This window comes from Mytilus trossulus, chromosome 2 (assembly GCF_036588685.1).
Source record: "Mytilus trossulus isolate FHL-02 chromosome 2, PNRI_Mtr1.1.1.hap1, whole genome shotgun sequence".
NCBI lineage: Eukaryota > Metazoa > Mollusca > Bivalvia > Mytilida > Mytilidae > Mytilus > Mytilus trossulus.
Window position 1 is genome coordinate 43213428 of NC_086374.1, and position 21486 is coordinate 43234913.

Sequence of the window (21486 nt, forward strand, 5' to 3'; positions counted from 1 at the left end):
GGCGGTCATCTTGGTTAGTTGGCGGGGTCACTGGACACAATTTTTAAACTAGATACCCCAATGATGATTGTGGCCAAGTTTCAAATAATTTGGCCCAGCAGTTTCAGAGGAGAAGATTTTTCTAAAAGATTACTAAGATTTACGAACTAGAGGCTCTAAAGAGCCTGTGTCGCTCACCTTGGTCTATGTTAATATTAAACATTGTACACAGATGGATTCATGACAAAATTGTGTTTTGGTGATGGTGATGTGTTTGTAGATCTTACTTTACTAAACATTTTTGCTGCTTACAATTATCTCTATCTATAACAGTAATTTCTGTGGAAAATATTGGTGAAAATCTACAAATTTTGTGAAAATTAATTTTGTGAAAATTATTAAAAATTTACAATGAAGGGCAATAACTCCTTAGGGGGTCAATTGACTATTTTGGTTATGTTGACTTATTTTTAGTTCTTACTTTGCTGTACATAATTGCTGTTTACAGTTTATCACTATCTATAATAATATTCAAGATAATAACAAAAAAAACAGCAAAATTTCTTCAAAATTACTAATTCAGGGGCAGCAGCCTAACAACCGATGATCCAATTCATCTGCAAATTCCAGGGCAGATAGATCTTGACCTGATCAACAATTTTACGTCGTGTCAGATTTACTCTTAATGCTTTGGTTTTTGCGTTATAAGCCAAAAACTGCATTTTACCCCTATGTTCTATTTTTAGATGTGGTGGCCATCTTGGTTGGTTGGCGGGGTCATCGGACACAATTTTCAAACTAGATACCCCAATGATGATTGTGGCCAAGTTTCAATTTATTTGGCCCAGTAGTTTCAGAGGAGAAGATTTTTACTAAAAGATTACTAAGATTTACGAAAAATGGTTAAAAATTGGCTATAAAGGGCAATAACTCCTAAAGTGGTCAACTGACCATTTTGGTCATGTTGACTTATTTGTAGATCTTACTTTGCTGAACATTATTGCTGTTTACAGTTTATCTCTATCTAAAATAATATTCAAGATAATAACCAAAAACAACAAAATTTCCTTAAAATTACCAATTCAGGGGCAGCAACCTAACAACGGAATGTCAGATTCATCTGAAAATTTCAGGGCAGATAGTTCTTAACCTGATTAACAATTTAATCTCCGTCAGATTTGCTCTAAATGCTTTGGTTTTTGAGTTATAAGCCAAAAACTGCATTTTACCCCTATGTTCTATTTTTAGCCATGGCGGCCATCTTGGTTGGTTGGCGGGGTCACCGGACACAATTTCTGAACTAGATACCCCAATGATGATTGTGGCCAAGTTTGGTTAAATTTGGCCCAGTAGTTTCAGAGGAGAAGATTTTTGTAAAAGTTAACGCCGGACGACGACGACGACGGACGACGGACGCAAAGTGATGAGAAAAGCTCACTTGGCCCTTTGGGCCAGGTGAGCTAATAATACTGACTATCAAAAAGATTTGCCATCAACACAAAATTTTTAAATTCCCACAATGACAACTTTAGATGATTCTATTACAAAGATGTTAACCACCCAAAGGTTTTCAAACCATGAAACATGGATCCACTAATGCTCTTGAAAGACAACACTAAATACAATAGATATACCTACCAACAAGGTTACATGATTATTGATCAAACAGACACCAAGATGTACATGCACATGCACACCAAGGTTACTCAAAAGGATTTTCATCAACTTCTTCAAATAACACAATATCTAATACTAATTCTACATAAAACTAGAGGCTCTAAAGAGCCTGTGTCGCTCACCTTGGTCTATGTGAATATTAAACAAAGGAAGCAGATGGATTCATGACAAAATTGTGTTTTGGTGATGGTGATGTGTTTGTAAATTTTACTTTACTAAACCGTCTTGATGCTTTCATTAATCTCTATCTATAATGAACTTGGCCCAGTAGTTTCAGTGGAAAATGTTAATAAAAATTTACAAATTTTATGAAAATTGTTAAAAATTGACTATAAAGGACAATAATTCCTTAGGGGGTCAATTGACCATTTCGGTCATGTTGACTTATTTGTAAATCTTACTTTGCTGAACATAATTGCTGTTTACAGTTTATCTCTATCTATAATAATGTTCAAGATAATAACCAAAAACAGCAAAATTTCCTTAAAATTACCGATTCAGGGGCAGCAAACCAACAATGGGTTGTCTCATTCATCTGAAAACTACAGGGCAGATAGATCTTGATCTAATAAACAATCAAATTAGCTCTAAATGCTTTGATTTTTGAGTTATAAGCCAAAAACTGCATTTTACCCTATGTACTATTATTAGTCATGTCTGTCATCTTGGTTGGCAGACAGGGTCATTGAACACATTTTTAAAACATGATCGATACCCTAATGATGATTGTGGACAAGTTTGATTTAATTGTCTCAGTAGTTTCAGAGGAGAAGATTTTTGTATAAAATAACAAAACTTTACGAAAAAATGACAAAAAATAACTATAAAGGGCAATAACTCCTTAAAAGATCAACTGACCATTTTGGTCATGTTGACTTTTTTGTAGATCTTACTTTGCTGAACATTATTGCTGTATACAGTTTATCTCTATCTATAATAATATTCAAGATCATAACCAAAAACGGTTAAATTCCCTTAAAATGACCAATTCTGGGGCAGCAACCCAGCAACGGCTTGTCCGATTCGTCTGAAAATTTCAGGGCAGATAGATCTTGACCTGATAAACATTTTTACCCCATGTTAGATTTCCTGTAAATGCTTTGGTTTTTGAGTTATAAGCCAAAAACTGCATTTTACCCCTATGTTCTATTTTTAGCCGTGGCGGCCATCTTGGTTGGTTGACCCGGTCACGCCACACATTTTTTAAACTAGATACCCCAATGATGATTGTGGCCAAGTTTGGTACAATTTGGCCCAGTAGTTTCAGAGGAGAAGATTTTTGTAAAAGTGAACTAAGATTTACGAAAAATTGTTAAAAATTGACTGTAAAGGACAATAACTCCTTAACGGGTCAACTGACCATTTTGGTCATGTTGATTTATTTGTAAATCTAACTTTGCTGAACATTATTGCTGTTTAAAGTTTATCTCTATCTATAATAATATTCAAGATAATAACCAAAAACAGCAAAATTTCCTCAAAATTACCAATTCAGGGGCAGCAACCCAACAACGAGTTGACCGATTCATCTGAAAATTTTAGAGCAGATAGAAATTGACCTGATAAACATTTTTACCCCATGTCAGATTTCCTCTAAATGCTTTGTTTTTGAGTTATAAGCCAAAAACTGCATTTTACCCCTATGTTCTATTTTTAGCCGTGACGGCCATCTTGGTTGGTTGACCGGGTCACGCCACACATTTTTTAAACTAGATACCCCAATGATGATTGTGGCCAAGTTTGGTACAATTTGGCCCAGTAGTTTCAGAGGAGAAGATTTTTGTAAAAGTTAACAACGACGACGGACAACTTCATGCCAGGTGAGCTAAAAATGACTTAAACTACGTTTGTGGGAAATTTTGTTGCAGCATATCCCATAAAACTATTTTCTGATTTAAAAATTACATAAAAGATCATCAAACATGTCCACTTACTAGAAATGATTACATTTTTAATGAGGTGCAAACATTTCTATGAGATCAAAGTGAAAGATCTTATTTGAATCAGATTGAAATAGCATAAAGGTACATATATCTAATACTTATTCTAAATAAAAATATCAAACAACTTCATATGTAATACTGATTCTAAATGATGTAATAACAAATTAAAAATACAATGCACATGCACAGTCATTTTAAATCCTAGAAGTGTTCCTATAAAGATTATGTAACCTCACATTGATGTACATGTATGTATGTAGAATTATATTAAAATCAGTTGAATGCCAGTAGATCTCGAGGTATTAGAACTATTAAAGAAATTCTTGACTTTTAAAAAATGAAATTACAAGGTCTTTAAAAAAGAATAAATTCATATATTATTTTCCCAGTGCATAAGCCATGATGGCTATGTTTTATATTTCACCATTATTTTCTTCTTCCAAATTTGAATGAACACATGTACATGTACTGGTTATGCTAATGTTAAGGTATTCTACATAAAAAACTACAGTAAAGCTATTTACAATCACAAAGAAAATGCATTTCATATTATGTTACAGCTGTTATCCTAATGCTAGCAAGTTAAGGTTTGGTTTGCTAACTTGCTTTGTTTGTATTAATGTTTGCTGAAGCATTGTAATTTAGACATCTGAAAACAAACTAAAAAGGCATATTTTAACTTATCTAAATTTGATTGGACATTATCAAATGATCAAATTTACCCATAAACAGGTTTTACTCTGCCTACTTATATTATTTGCAGATGTCAATCTTAATTACAATGCTTGAGCAAACCTTAATACAAACAAAGCAAGCAAGCAAGCAAGCAAGCAAACCAAACCTTTAACTTGCTTGTATTAAGACAACCGGGGTAATGGCAGACAAAACTTTTCTGAACTTAACCAAGGATTGAAAAAAAGACACACCTTCATGCATGACCATCAAGTTTTTTTGTCTGTTCGATTTGTTTTTTTGCATATGTAGCCTTTATGATTGGTCAGCTACTCTGCTGGGTAGAATTTTAAAACTTAGTAATTATAACCTATTACAGAATGCATATGACACTCGTGGTCTAGCTTGCTTTCTGTTGATACAGCAGTAAAGATGAGAATTTTTATTCAAAATTTCAACAACAATAAAGGTACCAAGTCAACCTTTTAGGTTATATAAAAAAACATACAAAAATGTCATGCAAAATATTACATAGGATTAAAATACAGGAAAGGGTTTTTAAAAAGTACAAAAACAAGCATGATTAAAATGACCTCAACATAAAATAAAAATTCTGAACTGTAAACAGTAGTATTTCAGCACTATATAATGACTACTGTCTGATAAAAACTAAAAACTCATCAAGCACTATATCTTCTACTTATTTTGTCTGATGAAGAACTAAAAACTCGCACCATTTCAATCCTTCCAAATGTTCATGAAAACATCTATACCTATTTAACAAATGACCCCATATTCTACTGTTTGCTGTGAAATATTCAATTAACTCTCATAAGTTAACTGTCAACTCATTCCTTGAAATATAATCAATAGTTGAAGAAGATCACTTTAAACATTCATATCTTCTGGTGACATTACAAACACTGGTGACAGTACAAAAAGCTCACTTTAAACATTCATATCTTCTGGTGACATTACAAACACTGGTGACAGTACAAAAAGCTCACTTTAAACATTCATATCTTCTGGTGACATTACAAACACTGGTGACAGTACAAAAAGCTCACTTTAAACATTTATATCTTCTGGTGACATTACAAACACTGGTGACAGTACAAAAAGATCACTTTTAACATTCATATCTTCTGGTGACATTACAAACACTGGTGACAGTACAAAAAGCTCACTTTAAACATTCATATCTTCTGGTGACATTACAAACACTGATGTCAGTACAAAAAGCTCACTTTAAACATTCATATCTTCTTGTTAGACACTTGGTGATCTCCTCGGCAATAACTTTCCATGCTTTTCCATGTTTATCAGCATTCACCCTATCAGGGTGAAAATGCACTATGGCTTTTTGTAGAATTTTTTTCAATACTGGTGAATCTAAATGTACTCCTTTCTTGCGTGGAATACCAAGCAATTTGTGTTCTGGATTTTTTGGTGGAAAAACTCTATATACAAACTTCAAAAAGTCTTCGGAATCTTTTTTGTCATTCTTTTCAATATCCTTCATTTCTTTTGAAAGTTCCTTCATTAGCTCTTCTTTCTCTTTCTGCCATTTGCTATCTTCTTCTTGGACTGTTTCTCTCTGGTACCGTTCTAAGATGTCACTACATTCCTTAAACCAGTCTGAAAAAATAAATTAATGTGCTGAAATGTTCTCAACTCCATCAAATGACAGTTGTATTTTAGAATGTCATATCATTACTATTATCATATGGACAAAAAGAATCTAAAGCAAACAATTGACAATGCAAAGACTAGATAATATTTTTCAACTTTTTGTGTGTATTTTTGTCTAGATGTCATTTAATCGATGATTCCTCCTTAAACTGCAGACGATCATATAATAACCTGATTTAAGGATGTACTTAGGTGAGGTTTTAGAATTCATGTCAAATTTTCGGACTCCTTGGTGTTTTTCCATACAAAACTAGTTAAAATATTTTGCCCCATAACACACATTTATTATTTCAGATAAAACTAAATAGCTCATGAAAGGTCATTTACCAAAATTTTAAAAGCTTCTTAATTTTCTTGCTTTTGTTTAGGAACACAAATAATCCCAATGCAAACATAAGGTAAAAGTCTGTGTTAGCCTTGTCCCGCCATGTTTTGAATCTCAAATATATATTGAAAAGGAAGTCCATCACCTATCAATATTTTTAGTCATTTTCATCCTTAAAGAATGCTCAACCAGCTTATAGTAGCAATTTTAAATTCTTGATTTATTAATTTTCAGCTAATCTCACCCAAGTACATCCTTTACATTAATATAAATGTAAATAAATAGGACAACATGTACAAGCAATAGGATTTTTTATATAAGTCTATTTGATTTCATATTGTTGTTTAAACTAATTACATGTTTATTATCATTTTTACCTGTATAAGAATGATTTTTTGGTGAATAAATAGAATAAGCTTATGTCAACCAATTGGTTTATCCTTTTTTACTTTCATTGATGACATTCTTTTCCTTTCAATAAGTGATTAACTGAAAAATTGTTGTCAGACCAGATCAAAATCCAGAAAACAGTCATCTTATCATACCTTCTCCATGGAATGTCCTTGGATGCATAGAATGTGCCAACTGTATTGACCTCATCAGGTACTCTTTAGCTTTGTACTTTAGCTTCAGTATTTTGTCATATACTCTTCCCATCCTACTGAGTGCAATAGCCTCTAACTCTACCTCTGTCACCTCTCGGGTACGTAGAATGGCTTGTTTGTACCAGTCAATCATCTCATACACCATGTCCATGTTAAGCTTTTCCTCATCTAATAAAACTTTCCTAAATATACCATCCCCTGAAAGTTCAAATACACCTTCATTGCAATACTTTATGAATATAGTCATCAGCTTTTAAGTGTATACCTCAAACTATGCGAATGATTAGGCTTAAATCAAAATATTGTTTGTTTGACCTTTACTAACCTACCCTGTAAATTTGTTCCGCCTGAAAATCTTTAATTTGTATTTAGGGGACGACCATTTGATATTCTGGGGGGGGGGGGGGGGGGGGGGGCCAGGAGGATTTTGGAAATAAATAACTCGGCCTTGATTTTCACAAAAATAAATGGTTTGTTCTGTGGTAGTTTGAAAATAAATTACCTGACTTGCAATGTATTGAAAATAAATAACTCAGCAGGTCTATAGCTTATTGCGCCTTCGGCGGTTCCAAAACACTTCAAAAAAAAAATTGTCTCGCTCCGCTCGGCGAAATATGATTGACAATACTTTGAAAGAGGCGAGGTAAACCCAAACTAAATTAACTTTAATACTATGTATGTATGAAATACATGTATATTGCTTGGGAATATAAATGATTCATTTCATTAAGAAAATTATAAAATACTTAATCTAATTACACCAATTGTCTTTTATAATATACTTATTACTATGTATTTGTGTTTCGTTTGTCCTGTCTGAGCTATGTATTATCTTAAAATGTTTGTATATATTGTCCTCTCATACACAAGTATGTGTCTGAGGTTATGAATGAAATCTTAAATCTTAAAATTTCTTAAGGGGATAATGATCTACTAGTATTCTGATTAAATGGTACACAATGACTTGACTATACATGTATTAATGGTTTACCTTTTTTTAAATGGTTATTTGGATGGAGAGTTGTCTCATTGGCACTCACACCACATCTTCCTATATCTAATTATTCATAATTTACAAGTATTTAAAAAATTGTATGTTTTCGAATATCATAAATATAGTGGTAAAAAATGAATAACCAGTCCCTTGCTTTTATGAAAATGAAAAATCTTGCTTCAATAGTGCAGAAAATGAATAATCTGTCCTCTCAGTTTTCAAAAATAAATAACCGATCAAAAACAAATCCTCCTGGCCCCCCCCAGAATATCAAATGGTCGTCCCCTTACCAGCAAGATTCTATCTTATTTTTTCGTTCCTACCAAAAATCTTTTATTTGTATTTTCTGCTCAAAACTTTTTTACTAGAATCCTTGGGTTTTATCTTTTCTATATACAGTCTAGTTTGTTTGATATCGCTTGAGCGTTTGACATGAACACTTGCATTTGGAGTTTCAATGCATTTGTTTGAAATAGATGTTGAAAACTTTGAAATCATGATATGACGAACGTTACTCTGTGTCTTTATACTTGTTTAACACAAACTTATCAACGCGTGTACAAAATATTTTGTAAACAGACATTGTATCCTATGTAGAGATGGCCTTTGGTGATCGGTAAATCAGTTAACCAGTATTTTGCATTTAACTAATCTGAATCAAATAGTAATTCAAAATCAACATGATCAAAGTGCTTATGAGCACTGAAAGGTAAACATTGCTTTCATTTTGATATTTGTGAATTTTTAAATTTAAAGGGAAATTCCACGATTTTTTACTATTCATCTAATTATGTTCATCTTAACATAAAAAACACATTTGCAAAGTTTTAAATTTATATTCCTTCTAATAATGGAGAAAATCAAGTATTTGTAACTTTTTTGGTTGAATTCTCGAGTGGGTCGTGACGTACAATGTATTAGCCCGATTTGTTGAATTCTGGGAAAAAATAAAATCTGTTGAACTCTTATAGCTTATCGACAATATACGTAATTAAAAGCGCACAGCTGACAAATGGTCGTAGTTATTAACCACAATATAAGAATGAACGAAAATGAATATGCATATACCGTTTTGTATTGATTGAATTAAACTCCTATAAAATTATCTCTAGTAAATGTTTTCGAAAAAATTTCATTAATTATTGGTGAGATTTTTTTCATAAAATATTTATTGAACATTTTTTCTGATATTGAACTGAAAATATTTCAGTTCTATTTACCGTTATTGTTTTGATTATCATTTCATTGCAACTAATGTGTGAGCAGCGTGTGTATATTATTTTGTAAAGGTCACTGTATATTTCTCGGTTTGAGGTCAATTCGTTTACCTTGTAGCTATTTAGCCGCAGGTGTGAGTTCAAGCGTACACAGGTATGAATGTTGTTATTTGGAAAGGATAAACAGAAAGGATTAGAAAGAGTATGATGTGGTAATCCTCTAAGATTTAATACACGATGAGAATAAAGATACAATAATTAAATTGTGTAAATTAATTGAAAATAAAATTCAGATTCGTAATTCCGAAAGTGTATAAAAATAACAGGAAACAATTTTGATTACTTTCTTAGCGGCAATTGGCGTAAAGATTCAAATATGAAGTAAAAAATAGTAGTTTTAATCTTTAATAAAACGGAATGCAATATTACCCAATTTGATATACCATTGCACATCTGTTTGATATCATTGCATTGACTTTACCAGAATTTCTTAACTTGTATTCAAATCTTAAGCTAAGGCATTTAATTTGAGGATTTTTGTACATTTCTTTTAAATTCTACGATAATATTTGTGCATTGTTGAACATGATAGCCGTCATTAATCCAAATAAGTAATACAGTAGTTGTAATAAAACTTATATTTTAGACATGCATAACTGACAAATGACTGATATTGACGAATTTAGAATAGTTCGTCCCTACATCGTTGTCTTTAAAACAATCATTATTAGTATACATGTAAGTTTCCTAACGTATAAGCGCCATTGAGGATGAGCTCTAGAGAAAGCAGACTAGTAGCGTATTGTTACTTTGTTTGTTAGGAAAGGAGAGGAAATGCAACCACTTGTATAGATAAACGACAGAATTACCATACAAGCATTTAAAGTCAACACAACCAGAAAGAGTTCCCATCGTTTGACGGGGAAATATGTAGGCTTCCAAAAAGGAACAAGTGACATGTCTAACTCTGAATAGTTAGAAAACAGACTATCGACATCGACCGCATGTTCTGAAACTACATGCATATATACGTATACGTTTGTGATAGTGATGAGTTCTTGCGTCTGACAAAAACAATTCATTTTTTTACTTAAATAAGGCCGTAAGTTTTCTCGCTTGAATTGTTTTACATTGTCTTATCGGGGCCTTTTATAGCTGACTATATGCGGTATGTGCTTTGCTCATTGTTGAAGGCCGTACGGTGACCTATAATTGTTAATGTTTGTGTCATTTTGGTCTTTTGTGGATAGTTGTCTCATTGGCAATCATACCACATCTTCTTTTTTATAAATTCCTTCATGTTTATATCTTGCCATACGTTTATATTGATTTGTAAGAAAATTACTCAAAATCGTTATTTGAAAATCCTGATTGTGAAATGTAGATTCATTTTAATACAGAAATTTCGTCTATATATTAAGTTTCACAAGTGTATTACACGGAGAAGCTCTGAAGGTACATTACTCCCATTTTGTTTGGGTGTGAACCATCGATGTTAATTTAAAGCAATATCAAAGCAGACATGTGACAGAGTTGTCAATTCACAACTGGAGATTTGGAAATTTTCAGCTGGAGTTTGGGCCTCATAACTGGAGAGTTTTATCGACATACGCAATGGTTTTTTGGTGTTTAAACTGCATATTTTCCTTTTTCGTTCATGATTCTATAACTCCATAGCCATTTTTACTTGATAGAAATAGAAGATCAGGGGTTTCTAAATATTTATCTATTAAGTTCAAGATAAAGTGATCAGCCATCATATATAGTTGGTAAAAAGTATCTCTGCTTAAGCTTCATTGTCAATTTTGGTACCACGAACTGAACTGTGGTGTTGAATTGATAAGAGTTGTGAGCTTTCTGGTGGGTTTGCTGTCTCCATATGTTCGGTCAAGTCAATAGAGTCACCATAGTCAGCTTTGCAACAAGTGGAGTAGGCATACATATCATGTTTCAGTTCATTAAGATATTTGTCTTGAGGTTAAGTAATATAACTGTTCAATGTTTTTAACAGCATCACAAAAAAGTCATTGTTTATACAACTTTAATGAATCCATTGTCAGAATCTCACTTTTAATCATTCAGGCTTTTGTCTTAAACTTGCTAGTTAATCACCAGGTAATTGCCAATACTCTTTTATTGCTGTATATACCTTCTAATCCTTAACACCTGCAGAGATAACTCGAGGCTATTTACCTTTTGACATCAAAACAATTAAAGGAAACTTCCGTTTTTCTCTTTTTTCTCTGACTTTTTCTCTGTCAGTATCAATTTTGTAAACAAAAATTTCTACTGAAAATTTTTCGAGGTTGACATTTTCAAAAGCGGAAGATTTCAAATTTTAATGGGAGGGACGGAAGAGGGTCCTAAAAGCGGGAGATTTTAACTCCCGCCGGAAGAATCACATGTATGTCAAAGAATAAGATGATGATAGAAAGAACTATAGGCGTCATGTGGCAAATATTACATGCATATTGGACTACGAGTTGTCAATCTGTATGAAAAGATTTCCAATACAACCATATTATTGAGAAGGAATGTTTACATGCTATACTCTCGTACTAGTATTACAGGGTTCTTGTGGCGTTCACTTTACACACACAACTTTTTAACGATTTAAAAAAAAGACAGAACCAATTTAATGTCATATTTTTTTTTTAAATATAACCAAAAGTCTTTTATCTGACAAGAATATCTTTTTTAGCGGAAAAGTAATTTATTCTTTTTTCTGTTATTGAATACCAAGAAAGAAAATAAATCCCGAAAATAATTCGAAAAAAATACAAATGTGATGACGAATTCTTTCCTTTGTTCGAGAACAATCTTACTGAAATATAAATCTGTGAGTTTACTATGTCCACAACTTCGATGAACCAAAGCAAGTTATACATCGACCTGTATTTCAAATCAAATTGGTTCTCTTTTTCTTCTTCTTTTGGTATACAATAGTCTATCGACATTCGATGATTACATACTGTTGGCATACGTGGACTAGTCTATTTACAAAACTTTTACCCCAATTTATTCGAAATATTTTTTTTTCTTATGTTCAATGTATACATGTATATATTTTAAATTGCGCTATAGTTCCAGCTTAACTTTCTACCCAGTCGTATAAACGAATCATCGACAAGTGCATACATTTTTTTAAATCATTTTTTTCTGGTATGTTCCAATCTGTCCTTCACTATTGACAATGAGTATATTTTACATTTTCCAAAATTCACCCTTGGAAATAATAATTATTAGATTTTAATTTCATCAAATCTTATTTTTTTGGTATTATTTTTATTTTTATGAATAATATTCTTTACACCAGATATGTTATTTATAAACAAGCGTACGAGTTTTGTAATGACAAGTATGACAGTTGTATATATTATACATCTGATAATTCAAAATGGAAAGTTTTAAGTTATCGGCTGTGTACACTGATCAATACCTGCAGAAGTGAAACGATGCATGAACTTGCGAGTCCGACAGGAAATCGCTTGAATACCTGGACGTGTCACCTCACTACCCTCACAATACCTTTTGAATTAATACCTTTAGTCATGCTGGTGATCAGATGAGGGAAGATCAGAATTTATTTGAATAAAAATTATTACTTTTAAGAATTATGAACAAATAAGATTTTCGAAAACAATGTTCACGTAACATTTATTTATGATTTCAACTTTGACTTTATACCTAATTCCAATATTAACAGTTTAAAAACAACAGACCACGGTAATTTAAAAAAAAATAAGAATATATGTTCCGTATCAAGTTAGTTAGTCGGATAAAACAACCGTACGATTGACAAGATATCAACATGCAATTACGACTACATCGGTTACTGTAGTTTTGTTTCTTTGTGGTTTATAGACATATCGGTTTTAAAAATCGGGAAAGAAGACAAAATGGCTGAATGAAGAGAATTGACACTCTAAATTTAAAATTGATGGTGATCGCTTATCTAGCGGAATAAAACTTTAATATCTATGAATTTGAGCATTTTTATACAGAATGATCATATCAATTTTTGATTTTTTTGCGAAGTTTCCCTTTAACATTGAATTGTATTTTGCTTGGCATATTAAAAATTTAAGTTGGAGTTATCTTCCTTTGTTCATGATTGTACATTTGTAGTAAACCTACAAATACAAAAGTACAAAATTCATACATGTACATGTATATGACGCAAAGCAGGTTAGTGAAAGTTAAGTTAAAAGTTTTATTTTTAAAAAGTCAATGTGCATTGTTTATGAACCTAGTAAATGTTTCTTACCTATCTCTCTTGCCTGTATTGACTCAGCCATGCAAGAATGCATGAAAACATCCTCTTCTAAAATTCTTGCCTCAGCCTCAATTACTGTTACTCCTTTTCCAATTCTTTTGGTTTCATTCAGAGGAAAAAATGTTTCTTTTAATACATAAATAGCTTTCTTAAAGTCATTGTTCTGTAAAGCATAAACAGCTTGATGAAACAGACAACTTCCTAACTCTATATAAACGCTACATTTAACATTTTCAATCCTAATAGTATCTATAATGTCAGTAAAGATCTTTAATCTTTCTTCTATATTTACATCTGCTATTTTCAATTTAAAACACTCTAAACATGCAGTTGCATTTGCAAATACACCATCACGCCAACTCTGCGGTTTGACACCATTGGAGGAGTCTCTCCAAGAAAAAGAAAAATATTTAAATGCTTCTTTAAAGAAATATGTCATGGTTGATAGTCTGTTCTCCAATTCAGCAATCCGCCAAGATACCATGCCAAGATTTTTGGAAGCTGAAAAAAAAATATTCATAGATATTAGTTAAGCACACCTGCAATCATGACAATCAACGCCTACATTGTAAGAGCCATGTAAAAGCAAATGCCGCCAAGTCCATGATTTTGAGATTTAAAGTTTTCATTTCAACAAAACAGATTTGTATAATGTCCAGCAGACAGAAGACTTAAAAAAAAAGACTACTGACAATTGATTTTAACTACCTCATTTTAATAAGGAGAATATTTGGGATTTTGACAGAAAGAAATGGTACTTTCATGATCAGTTCAAAACAATCAGATGACATGATGGTCACATCTTACAAGAGTTATAGCCCTTGAAATGTTTAAATTTAATTTAAATTGATAACAACTTCATACTGGTACATGCATGGTCTTTTTTAAAGTATTAGGTGAACTTGTGCAAACTAGATGTAGCAATTTTTGTATTAATTCAAGACTATCTACAGCCCAGAGGTGGATTGAGGGGAAAGGGCCCGGCTCCCCCTTTTGAGAAAAAAATTTGGTTGGTTATATTGGGAATCACTGAAGCGTGACAGCGGCCCCCTCTTAGGCAGCCAGTGGGCCCCCACTTATGAAAATTTCTAGATCTGCCACTGCAGCGGACTCATTATGGCAGATTTTACAATAAGAAGGAATTATTGTTTTTTTGTATCCATCAAAAAAGCAATTGCTGAAACTGTGAAACAGACTGTGTAATGGAGTAATGCATTATGTTATTGAATAAAATGTGTCTTTCTGAGTAAATAAAAATAAAAATTACTCTGTGCTTGTGTTTTTTGTTAGAATTAGAGGGTTTTCAATTTCAAAATATTGGACATGGAATAGACATCATGACCTACTTTACTGACATCCAGCTTATTTGGAGTGGAATTTTGAAGTATTATTTATAAGTTGAGCCTTATCACATGGACTTATATTTTAATAAAAAGTCTTCTTTTGTGTTTTAATCATAACTTTAAGGCAGATTTTTATTGGTAAAGGCTAAAAAAGGTAATTTAATAATATTGTTGCTAACGTCACGTCTTTTCCGTCCATTGTGGTATGTCACGATCGCAATTTTCTTGTTGGTTCTCAGACAGGCAATTGTAGTTATTTTTATCCCGGGTTTTATAAATAATTGAAAATAGCAATCATATTAAATTTGGATGACGTAAGGGGGTCAAAGGACTTGAGGAATCAATATCATTGGCTGTTTTATTTTTTGCGAACGTTACTACTTGAGGTTTCCGTCCAAATCAGTGTCACGTGAGCAACATATATTTAGATCTGTAACTCTCCTGTATAGGAGTTACGATATCGCCCTTTGCAGAATTAGATTCGGAGTCAGTTCCTTCACATGATGGGGTAGCAAAGAAGGTTAGTTGTATGTAATATCGTTACAAGAGGACCTTAAATGTATTCCGTCCATCAAAAAGACGTTCGCAACAAAACGTAATGTCATGATAGTAGATGTTGCTAATGTTACTATTACGAATTGGTTTCATGTGTATTCATTTGATATAAAGTACACCTGCAAATGACATTCTGTATATTTAGAAATTCTAAACCAGACTGTACAATTTTATTACTCCAGGCATATATTAAACATCACTGTGTGCATACATTTGAACTTTTAAAGATGTTGTTGCTCATGTTACATGTCCAAATGTCGCTAACGTTACTTATTTTTGTCTCCGTCACGTTAGCAACATGAAAGTAGGAGACAGAACACAATACTGTAAAATCTGCCTTATCTCAAAGTCAGCCGGACCAGAGAAATATTTCGAGATACACATAGTTCAACTCAAACAAAATCCCGAAGTTTGACAGCTTGGTATAGCTAAAATAAATCCGGGTGAATATGGGAAGGGGATGGATATTCTGGTATCAGATCAATGTATTTGTATGTCATGGTCTTTCATTATTATAATAACATTATTTTTACTTATTGATTCAATTGTTTCAGTTACAATTTTTTCCCATGGCTTTTATCCGAGAGAGTAATTTCCAATCGATAGTTTCGTTATTCAGGTTGTTTATATAGTGTTTTTGGATGATCATCAACAGAATAATCCTTACTTTAAACACACCCAAGCTCATTAGTGTAAATCACAATTAATTGTTTTGTAATCATTTCATTGAAATAGCATATCATAAATCAATACAGTGGTCAGTGACTGGAAAGGAGTAGGTTCAGTAAGAGCCCTTTTTGGCCCCAAAATATAGCAGTTTTAAAAAACTGTGAAAATGTAATCTTTAAGCTATATTGTGGAAAGTAAAATGCTTCTGCTACATAAATATGTCCTGTTTTTGACAATACAATGCACAAATATCGCGTTCTAGCATCATTTAGTCAGGCTAAATTACTGAAATCTTCAAAATTTTAGCATTGTCAGGGACAAAACTTAAAGGGGGCCCAGTCGCCCATGGCTCCTAGATTTTGAGCTGGGCCCCTAAACTTTCAGTTAAATTTCAGTTGAACATATAGAAACTAATTATGAAATATCTGGTCTGGGGTCCTAGCTTGAAATTCCCAACTTTAGTCCCTGAATTTTGGTTAATTTTTGGACGGTTTCCGTCTTAAATGAAAGTGGCCGCATTCGTGTTCATTCATAATATTCAAATGTGTGTTGTATTTGATGATAATACAAAACATATATAAAGGTTGAGGATGAACACGAATGCGGCCACTTTCATTTTTGACAAAAACCATCTGAAAAGTGACATTTTTTGGCATATTTGATAGATTTTGCATCTAAGCTTGAATCAGAGCGTTAATGACTAAATCAGTTAAAATCTTTCACTTAAACTAATCGAATCAATTGAAATAGACACTTGAGTGTTTAAAAAGTGTCCAAACAGTTTCGTTAGATGAACCTAAAATTTGAGGCCAAAATCGGCCCTTTAATACTGGACCTACTCCTTTAATTACATGTATATTGTCAGATTAACTCATCAATCCATTCAAATGCCAGGGGTCATGTTTTGACATAAGTGTATTAGTTCGAGATAAATAACGAATTTTGAATGCTTTCGTTAATCTTGGGATCGTAAATTTGGTTCGACTTTTAACCAAAGTTTTGACTCATCAGGAGACAAATTACATACATTTATTTGGAACAAAATTAGGGACCACATGAAAACTTCTGACTCATTCAAAATTTCGAGTCAACAGTGTTTGAGACAAGAGTTAACTGTATTTGCTTCTAATTGTATGAAGAGACATGGTGATACAAATTCAGTACTTTACATTCTTATTAACTTATTAGGTGTCTTTTTAAATTATTATTCATTGTAATTTCATTTTCTAAATATATATATATATATATATATAGTATTTTTTAAAATCACAATAATTTATTTCATATTTGGGATTTTTTTCAACAGTTACAAAAATAAAAGTCAGTGATATTGTTGACTTTTTTCAAAACTACCTCTACCCTTTTTTATTGGGAAAATATGCGTTATTTTCATCAAATTGGGAAATTTAGAATAAATCATGAATTTGACTGAAACTTCAATTTACTGACCCCCTTTCAAGAGTCAAACCCAGCTTTGAAATAAGACCCCTTTTTGTCAGTAATAATACATAAATAGACCCTCAAATCTGCACATATAGTAATTTTAGGCAAGAAAAATGTATAAATGAGCGTTTTTCAGTTTGAATTCATGCACAATTACTACTGAGACTGCACTGTTTGGGGAAAAAATTGTCTTTTTGGGAATAATTTTGAATCAATTTTTTTCCAAATTGGGATTCTTCTCCAGGGGAAAAAGCCTGTATTCTCCACTAATTTAAGGCAAACAATATCACTGAAAGTAAGCAAAAATTTTTAAATCTACATAGTCATGATCATGATGATAGTATTTTAATTAGGTATAAGTGTGATATTTTGACACCATGCTGTTCAGTTCAATTTAATACTACCCCAGTATTCCTTTATTCATATTTACCCGACACTGTATCTCCTTCTGATTGGCTGAAATTCAAAGCCTTGTAGTAGTGTCCTGAAGCTTTCGTCAGTCGTTCTTTCTGAATAAATGGACTAAGGTTTTTGGAGGCAGTGACATAAATTTTATTTCCCAATGTCCTCCAATGTTCTGATGAATTACCAGCTACACTTGAAGTTCCTAAAAAATAAAGCATGCAGCTGTACTGAAAGTTAAACATATATGAAAAGCTATTTTAAGAAGCCATGATTGTTGGAAAGCGGGGTCATCGGACACATTTTTAAAAACAAATACTTAAATAATTATATATATTAGAAAATTAGTTATCAAGGTAATTTATTAAGCTACTGCACAAAGTTTCAAGTATTCCCAAGCGCCCACAAAAGATAAAATATTTATGATATATTTAACTGATAACAAACATATGTTACTACAGATTAAGGAAAAAAGAGTAGACAACTTATGAAAGTGTCTGAAATAACAGGTCAGGAATAACCACCAATTGGTGGATTATACCTCAATTGACGTATAATCCACCAATTGACATATAATGGTATAGACGAATTGGTGTATAATTCTTTGTTTTTCAAAACAAATTATTCTACCAAAATGGAGCATTGTTTTCTTAAAGCCATATTATGGTATGAAAACTTGTCAAACATTCCTAGTTTAGTAAAGTGACATAACATATTGCATTTAATCAATAATTGTATTTGCAGTTTCTTCTATGGTATGAAAACTTGTCAAACATTCCTAGTTTAGTAAAGTGACATAACATATTGCATTTAATCAATAATTGTATTTGCAGTTTCTTCTATTGTTATCTTGTAACTTCTTGATTGGCAAATTTACCTGTAATCACCTGTCAATGGACATCATTACTGTCTACAGTCATGTGATCATGAGTACAACTCCACAGGTGAATGGAGCTCTTTGTTAATACATGACTTTCATTATCAAAAGTCAATCATGGTCAATAATACAAATGTTTCAACAAAAGAATTGTTGTACACATGCATTCTCAAGAGATGCAGCAGGCTTTAAAAAAACTGAAACTTTCAGAGGACACTATAAGGGTCATAAAATAGGTTGCAAGTTGCAAAATCATGCTCCTATCTCACACTAGCATTTTTTTACAAAAAATTTGCATTATACGTCAATTGGTCTATACCAATATACCTCAATTGGTGGATTAAACGTCAATTGCGGTATAATCCACCAATTGGTGGTTATTTCTGACCTGAATAACACATGCATGTTATTTTTCTCTAATAACTTATTTAAGTTAGACCCTTGACTGACATAACTGACACTGGTCCAAATAATTATGAAGTCTGGTAAGGCTATTTTATTTTTTTCTGGGACGCCTTCCTACAAAGTCGAAGGAAGGCGTCCCAGAAAAAAAAATAGCCTTGCCAGAGGTCATTTGGACTAATCTGACACCATCAATTAAGGGTTACTAGAAGATGCAAAGGAGTGAAATGTACCTGCAGAACCAACAGACAGTTTATCAGCATTGACTGTGGTGTTTGGTTCTTGGACATTTTCTTCTGCATGAGATTGAGAATTGTCTTCAACATCCATTTCTGCGTTGCCCGTCTGGAGCTCGCCGTCAGTCTCATTGTTTGAATTTGACACAACATCATCTCCACTGTCGTTATCATCTGTGTCGCTCGAAAAATATGTGTCATACATTGGATTAGATCTCTCATTTCTAGGTCTACTGTAAAATCTTGGTAAGCCATCGTCAAACTCAGTACCTGTGGCAGTGCTCGCACCATTAGTGGTCTTACATTTATCAGTCTGTTCGTTCTTTTTAAACGTACTGCTATCATTAGTTTCTTCTGTTCCTTTACACGGAGACCCCGCAGAGCCAGAGGCATTCCCATTGCCATCGGGAAATGGTGTACTGCGCTCCTTAGCTTTCTTGTAGCCCGACGTACTCTCACTCTCAAAATCAGCTTTTATTGGGTCGTCTGTGCTTTCAGTTGATTCAGACGATGGTGTTCTTCCAGTTTCGTGAAATTGTTTGTAGTTAACAGGGGAATGACGGCGCTTACGGCAGTTTCGCGACGAAGCCATGTTGATATATTTTTTACGGCACAAGGGAAGTAATTTACGCGGGAATCTTCGGGAAGCACTAATGACAGGACGGTTGCCCGGAAAGTGACAAGACGGTTGACCGGACGACATATAATTATATAGTCATAACTTTTTTGTTTTTTTCGGTAGATTTGTTTAATATTTTTAGACCTTAAAGATATTAAAATATATTTTATGAAAATCAAACAAAAAAAGTGAAAAAAAAATATTTCTGAGAAAATAAAGTTGACCGGACGGTATTCACACTCGCCGATATACGCTATACATATATTCAACTGGTCGACAACAAGTGTTAATATCTCTTTTGTTTTATAATATTTGTCCATGAAATTCTGGAATCTGTGTGAACTATAAATATTGAATACAAAAATATAAACTTTATAGTAAAAAAAATGTTTTTTTCTAAAAAAAAAGTTTACCGGACCTTCACATTCGCCCTGAGCTATGCTGTAACAGAGACATATAATGTAGATGTATAATATGTCTCTGGCTATAACATGTGTAATAGTAGTCTCAGATTCGCCGATGTACGCGTTAATTATATTGAACTGATCAAAAGAAGTGTTACTATCATATTTGTTTAACAATATTTTTACATGAAACTAAGAAATCTACGAGATCAATAAATACTTGATAGGAAAATATAAACTTATTAGTAAATAAAAATGTTTTTTCTTTAAAAAAAAAGTTGACCGGACGGAATTCACATTCGCCGATATATATGCTTTAAATATATTGAAATGATCGACAAAAATGTTAAAAAAAATTATTTTACCATATTCTTCCATAAAATTCAGGAATCTTGGAGATATATAAATATTTTATACGAAAATATAAACTTTATAGTAAAAAAAAAGTTTTCCCTCAAATAAGTTGACCGGACGGAATTCATATTTGTCGATTTATGCTTTAAATATATTGAACTGGGGTGGTGTTCTCGAAGCTATCTTAGGATTAGGACGTGTCCTAAGTCTATCTTATGACAAGTCTTTGTCATAAGTCGTGTTCTTGAAGCTCTCTTAACTTATGGTATATCTCATTTTTCGTCCTAACTTTAGGACACCCAATAAGGTGTCCTAAGTTCAACCTAGTATCATCTTCCTAGCATATTAAAGTTTGGATTTCGCTTTTTGCTCATTATTTTACATGAAAATGAACATGAAATGAAACGCACCATCGGTTATTAACTCGTATATAAAGAAATTGTGCATGATTTTAAACTTTGAACTTCGTGTTTCACGATACGATTACACTACAAATTTAATTCTCATTTCAAAACAAATTGTTTTCTAGTTTAAATTACAATCCTTTTTGATATAATTACATTGGTAATTATGCCTTTCATTCTATACATGTTATTATAAAATTCGTAAACAATTTTATTAAATAATTTCGTCATTAATAAATGTTTTACAAAAATTTTACTTTAACGATTTAAAATTTCGACTTAGGATATGTTTAGGACATCCTAACATAAGATTCATCTGAGAGAGCTTCGAGACACAACTTAAGAGTGCCCTAAATCGATCCTAAGTCGATCCTAAAATTGATCTTATCTATGACTTA

At 32.4% G+C, this 21486-nt stretch overlaps 1 protein-coding gene across 1 annotated transcript; it reads right to left on the minus strand.

The window, feature by feature from the left end:
• Positions 1–212: 212 nt before the first annotated feature.
• LOC134707306 (uncharacterized) lies at positions 213–19967 on the minus strand. The gene is made up of 5 exons (XM_063566953.1): positions 19305–19967; positions 17821–17997; positions 13372–13881; positions 6834–7091; positions 213–5909 (listed from the first exon to the last, which is right to left on the minus strand). Exons 1-5 carry the CDS (start codon positions 19897–19899, stop codon positions 5515–5517), a joined length of 1935 nt encoding a protein of 644 aa, XP_063423023.1. The 5' UTR covers positions 19900–19967; the 3' UTR covers positions 213–5514.
• Between the last annotated feature and the right edge of the window lie 1519 nt (positions 19968–21486).